The sequence below is a fragment of the Sciurus carolinensis genome, chromosome 1 (assembly GCF_902686445.1).
Source record: "Sciurus carolinensis chromosome 1, mSciCar1.2, whole genome shotgun sequence".
NCBI classification, from domain to species: domain Eukaryota; kingdom Metazoa; phylum Chordata; class Mammalia; order Rodentia; family Sciuridae; genus Sciurus; species Sciurus carolinensis.
Window position 1 is genome coordinate 97062934 of NC_062213.1, and position 6481 is coordinate 97069414.

General features: G+C 42.3%; 1 protein-coding gene across 1 annotated transcript; it reads left to right on the plus strand.

The window, feature by feature from the left end:
- Nucleotides 1-204: 204 nt before the first annotated feature.
- On the plus strand, nucleotides 205-1064 carry LOC124965276 (late cornified envelope protein 3D-like). The gene is made up of 2 exons (XM_047526114.1): nucleotides 205-242; nucleotides 757-1064. The coding sequence occupies exon 2, from the start codon at nucleotides 777-779 to the stop codon at nucleotides 1062-1064; it is 288 nt and encodes a 95-aa protein (XP_047382070.1). The 5' UTR covers nucleotides 205-242; nucleotides 757-776.
- Nucleotides 1065-6481: the final 5417 nt, after the last annotated feature.

Here is a 6481-nt window from a genome sequence, read left to right on the forward strand (position 1 = left end):
CACCTGAAAAGCAGTCATCAAGACTTCCAGGTTCCCTCTTGTCAAGTACTTGGCAAGCATAAGGAAGATGCTGGAGACCTGGGATGGGAGTGGCTGGTTCACCTGGTTGTGAAAGCAGAGCGTGCTCAGGTTGTGCATCACCAGCCCTGCACAGGATAAAAGTCAGCTGCCCTGCCTGGGCTCCTCACCCACAGCCTCCTCAGGCACAGCCTTCTCTCCTTCTCCTGCCTCTCCTGCATCTGGTGAGTGTCCAGCAGGAGACAAATCCTCATCTAGGAGTGTGTGGGGAAGACAAGCACAGGCTTCAGTGGGGAAGAGGGAAGCAGAGTGGGGGGAACAGGAAGACCTTGGAGGGCAGCTGGGGACGGGGCAGGGGTCAGAGAGAACAGAACTTCTGTGGGAAGTGATGGAATCCTGGCTTTCAGCATTCTCTCCACTCTTTTCCTGAGAGAGGCACGCATGCCCAGAGGTACTCTCTGGGAGTCAATATCCAATGGCTTTTATATGCTTGTGTTTCTGTGAAGACACAAGGATGGGGGACCCAGTGAGAAGTCTCAGCATCCTCTTCTGGAAGCAAGGCAAAGTGGAAGGAAAGATCATGCAGGTCAATTTAACTGGAGATTGGTTTCCATTTTCCTTCCTGAAGACCACAGCTCAGGAAGTAGTGGCTCTTAAGGGTGAGGGCTTTATAGAACCATTCCCGAGGAGGCAGTGGTCTAAAGCTTTTATACTGACCTTTTTCTTTGATCTATCCAGGCTCACTGACTCCTGTGGAGATGTCCTTCCAGCAGAACCAGCAGCAGTGCCAGCCCCCTCCCAAGTGCCCCTCACCCAAGTGCCCCCAGAAGAGCCCAGCACAGTGTCTGCCCGCAGCCTCCTCTGGCTGTGCTGCCAGCTCAGGAGGGTGTGCTGGCCCCAGCTCTGAGGGTGGCTGCTTCCTGAGCCACCACAGGCACCACAGGTCCCACCGGTGTCGACGTCAGAGCTCAGACTCCTGTGATGGTGGCAGTGGTCAGCAGTCTGGGGGTTCTGGCTGTGGCCACAGCTCAGGGGGCTGTTGCTGAACTGGGCAGTGCAACTGAGAAAAGAAATTTTAAGGAAAACAGTTCAAGGACTATTCCCAGCCTGCTGTATTGAAATGCTCCAATCTCGTTTAGTACAGTGATGTCCCCCAAGAGAGCTTTGAGCTCTCCCCAGTGACTCTTCCTGTCTGTTCTCTAGTATCTGAGAGGTTGTCCACCTGGTATCTGCCAGGACTGCCATATCTGCCTGATCAGTTATCACTCCCTGCACCTGACCCTGTGAAAAAATAAAGTGTTTGTTTTCTCAGCATCTCAGATCTCTGAGACTTTGATGACTTTTGCACTCTGACCCTCCAACCAGCACAAAACTTACTACAGAACAGACCTTGCCTCTAGGCAAGAACAGCAGAAATTCTAACTTCTCTGAAGGGGCAGAAAGAAGAGGGACACTAGTTTGGAGCCCACACCGATGAAAGACCTGCTTTCACTGTAGCGTGGTATGGGAAGGGCTTTAAGTGGTGCCCAGACTCTATTGGAGTCTGAACATGAAAAGGTGATCTGTAATCCCCAACTAAGAGGCAAGGAATAGGAAAGCAAAGGATCTACAACAGAAAAGTTGCTGAGAAACCAGGAGAGGAAAGAAGACCTTGGGATGACCATAACACAATGTCTTCACTAAAGATCTGGGGCACCACCTGAGAGTTAAAACTGGAGAGGTTTTTACAGAAGTTCAGAAATGTGGCTGAGGTTATGTAAATAGAAGTCATATGCAAGAAAACTGGAAAGAAGAAACAAGTTGAAATGAGAAGTTGTACGGGTTTCATAAATGAATATATTCACAAGACCAAGTATTTTCTTAGCCCTTCTTGTGAACCAGGCATTATCCTAAGTATCTGAGATAGTTTCTTAATTAATATTCCCAACAGTCCTTTGAGGTGGTCACTTTTATTAGCTCATGTGACAGATATGGTGACCTAATTATCACACATTGCCTAATTCACGGAATTTGCACAGCAGTCTGCCTACAAAGATGATCAGCACAACTAACAGGTTATTCTGATTTGCTCCAAACCAAGTAAAAGAATTCTTTCTAAATTATCTTTAGCTCATAATTTTAACATATAATACATATAATTTAGCTTATCATTAGCTCAATGTGTTTAGCAATGCTTTTTGAACTCTATGCCACCAAGATTCCAATTCACATAAGTCAGAGCTTCAACAGGACCCTACTGGGATAGGAAGGTGCTGTCACGGACCTGAGGCAACTGTGTCGCTGTCAAATGACCACCTTCATCCCATATTGAAGCCAGCATTTTGCATATGAATCCACAGTGACACTTTCCACTGAAAGTGACTGAAATGATGATAAAGCAAAAATAGTCCAGGCCTAATCCAGAATATTCCTTAAGTAAAACTAAAAAATCAAAAGACCTTGTAGAATTCCTCTTCTAGGCATATATCCCAATGAATTTAAAACAGGTCAAATATCAAACAGACATTTGTTCCCCCATGTTCATAGCAACACTGTTCACAATGGCCAAAAAGGTGGAAGCAACCCAAATGCCCATCAACAGATGAATGAAAACAAAATCATGTGTGTATATTACACATACACATACAATGACATTATTTATCCTTAAAAAAGAATGAAATTATGCTACATATGCCACAACATGGATAAGCCTTAAAAATATTAAGTGAAAAAGCCAATGCAAAAGGGCAAATATTGTGTGCATTCACTATAAAAGTTACCAAAAGTAGTAAAATTCAGAGAGACAGGAAATGGAGTAGAAGTGTCCAGGGGCTTGGGAAATAGAGAGTGGGGATTTATTATTCAATGGATACAGAATTTCTGTTTCAGATGATGAAGTTTCTGAAACTGAATACTGGTAGTGTTTGCACATCATAAATATACTTAATGCCACTGAGTTGTACACCAAAAACAAATGGTTAAAATGATAAATTTTATGTTATATACATTTCAACACAATAAAAAATAATTTTTAAAAGACATTATAGATCCTGAACTAATGTAAATCCAGTGCAGTGCCACATAAGTTCACAGAGTTAAAACTTTTGTAAATACCTTGAGAAAGGGTGAATTTCCCTAATCAAATCAGTTTCTCCTCCAGCAGTCATGAACACCAAGTTCCTTAGTCTGTAGGAACAAAAAGATACAAAAACAGTCCATGAGACAGGACAGGGTTGATGTCAGATTGTTCTGAAATATACAGCATGTCAACTGGCTCAGATAGGAGCGTTTGAGGGCATGGCTTCAGCAGTGGGATACAGCAGACCTAGGAGTCACAGTCTCAGACTGGTTCTTTATTACCCCATCTATGACAAATTCTTGAGTACTACACATTCAGGAAACACAAGAGTTTTGAGTTTTCATTTAAACACACCCACACACACAAATACATGTAATGGTGTCCCAGAATGTGAAAACCTGGCCTCAATGTAAGATGTATTTCCAATTTTACAAGTTTTCAAGACCTAACAGGGAAATTATTTGTGCATTCAGGTCATAAAAATGACTAATTTCTAAGGGACCATCTCATACCCTACAACACTTACTGGGATTCATAAACCAAATTTATGGTTTCATATGAGTAACCAGCACAGTGTTCAGTCTTTGGATTCCAGTTAGAAGAATTGTAAGGAACCATCTGCCAGGAGCTGTGGAATGAGTCATGGAGATTCAGAAGTACCTTAAGATGGTACTCAGAAAAAACATCAGAATTCCAGATGTCGGTACATCTAATCTGGGTGAAGACAAAAGAAAGCAGGATCTATCAAAAAAGTTCAGACCTAAAACACCAAAGAGATCTTGGGAAGCCTCAAGTAATGCATGCATGGTCCCCTTCTTTAAAAACTGAAGAAAGTCTTAGAGGTCTAAAGAAAGAGATTCCCCAAACACCACCGTATCCATACTAATGAATTAAGTATGTAGTAAGCTATTCTATATGTCACATGTCAGGTACCACTTTAGGCATTGAAAATGCAAGAGAGAAGAAGAAATAGAGTCACTCGCCTCAAGGAATTTGTGTTCTAATGAGTCTATTGGAGACTATTCCTTAATTTGCTTGCAATGCAGGTCACAGAAACTTTGTGGTCAGCAGATGTTGATCCATGTCCACTGATAAACTCATGGACAATAGGACTTGGGCATGTGGCAGGAACAGAAGTGTGTAACCCATCTCTGTGCAGCAGCAGTAGACCCAGTTGGGATCCCCCAGGAACAATTCATGGAACCCTGAGTGTTATGTTTTGGATGGGAGGTGGCCCTCAAAATCTCACATGTGAGACAATGTAAAACAGTTCAGAGGAGGAATGATTAGGTTTTTAGAGTCTTAACATAATCAGTGAATTAACCCTGAAGGAATTAACTGAGTGGTAACTGGAGACAGATAGGGTGTGGTTGGACCAGGTGGGAATTGGGGTGTGGCTTTGGGGTATATATATTTGTATCTGGCGAATGGAGTTCTCTCTGCTTCCCAATGATGTAAGCTGCTTCCCTCCACCACCCTCTCCCTCTATGTTGTTCTGCCTCACCTTTAGCCCCAAGGAATGGAGCCAGCCTTTTATGGACTAAGACCTCTGAAACTGTGGTCCTCAAATAAACCTTTCCTCCTCTATAATTGTGCTGGTCAGATCATTTAGTCACAGCAGCAAAAAAGCTGACTAAAACACTGAGGGCAGCAGGACACCCATGAGGAAAAATAGAGAAGACTCTATAAGAAGGAAGAACGGGACCAAGTGGGGAAGCAGTGTAAATTGGAAAAAGAATAGCTCACTGGCCTGAGCTATTAGATTTAGATATGTCATATTTGGTGGTGACGAACAATATACTTAGTATATACTTACTTTCACACCAAACATGACATCAGAGCACAGAAAGGGAGTACTTTGCTAACACAAATGTCTCCTCATCCCCTTCTCAGGTCCCTTTACTCATTCTCTAAAACTACATAGAAAAACATGTTCCAATCCAAATATTGAAAGTACCTAGTTTTCTCCATGTTATCGGAGTTTCTAAAAGGTAGGGGCCACTTATACAGACTTTTGTAAATTTACTGTATAAGTAAGAACATTGAAGGTAGCAGTAATGTTCACTTTCTCAAGAGCTAACATTTTAATTTATATATGTCCTTTTGAAGATCTTTGGTATGGTTTTTGGAGGCACTATATTTCAGAAAGAAAGAAATACACCTCTAATACTGCAATAAAATAGAATGGGGAAACATACAGCTCATGTAAGTCCACTATCCACGAACCTGGATCATCATAAGTAGTACACTGTTAAGGCAGAGGTTTCAAAGATGAAAAACCAAAGGGTGTGAAGAAGATGATGATGATGATGATGATGATGATGATGATGATGATGAAGTGAAGGGGGTGTTGCTGATAAGAAAATCATGCCAATCATGTTTTCTATCTAAGTTTCGGCAAAAGCAGGCATGATAACACTTTACCATGACACCATGCCTGAAGGCACTCGGTGGATGTTGGAAGAGTCACACCACCAAATTCCTGCTGTGGAGCCATTCATCCACTCCAAATTGACGTGCTGGAGATGGAGCAGTGATTCTGCTGCGAACTAGACCCAGGCCTCCCTTGGACCTTGTGGATAATGCCTGGGGCCTTGATGGTATCATCAGAAGGTAGCGGGTGGCCATAGAGTTCACAGAGGATGTTGATGCCATACTTCATGATAGCATTGGAGATAGTTTCCAGGTCTAAGAAGCAAAGCTGAAGGAAGAGTTTCATGTTCTTTTCCATCAACATTCAAATCTACATTAACCTCCCTTAGCTGTCCCAGTTTGTGTGACTTACTCTTCTCTCTCTACTATTCCTAAATTTCTTAGGATCAATTCCACAGCAAGCTGAATATTTGGACAGAGTTACTTGCATCTGTTCATTTTCCAGTTTTGTCATTTCAGCACTTAAAGATTCCTAATATCTATGCTCGACTTAACCTTAATCATCTCTTCAATACTTCATCACATTGCAATCATTTTATGGTCACACCCCTCTCTCGAATCCCTCTTATTTTACCCAGTCATTAAATGAACAAGCAATTGTATATCCAAGGTCATACTAACGAGCAAGTGGCAGAGTTGATGGAGTTGATGTGTGTGCATGTATATATATATCTGTGTGTGTGTATGTGTGTGAGACACTTGGGTTGCATTTAATAATTCATATCTGTTATGAGAAGAGTCAAAATAGAGTCTTCAATCCAACTTAGGAATGTCTGACCCCAAAACTACTGCTCCTGATAAAAATACTATTCTTTCTCATCTTTGTACTTTTCTCTGACTTCCTCCTCAGTTCCATTCTCCCCTCTCATGGAGTATAAGCTTTTTTCCTTCCTTTTCTTCCACCCATGCTGCTTCTAAAGTCCCACGAATTATTCCTGGGGAGTCCCAGTTGGACCAGCTGATCCTGTACAG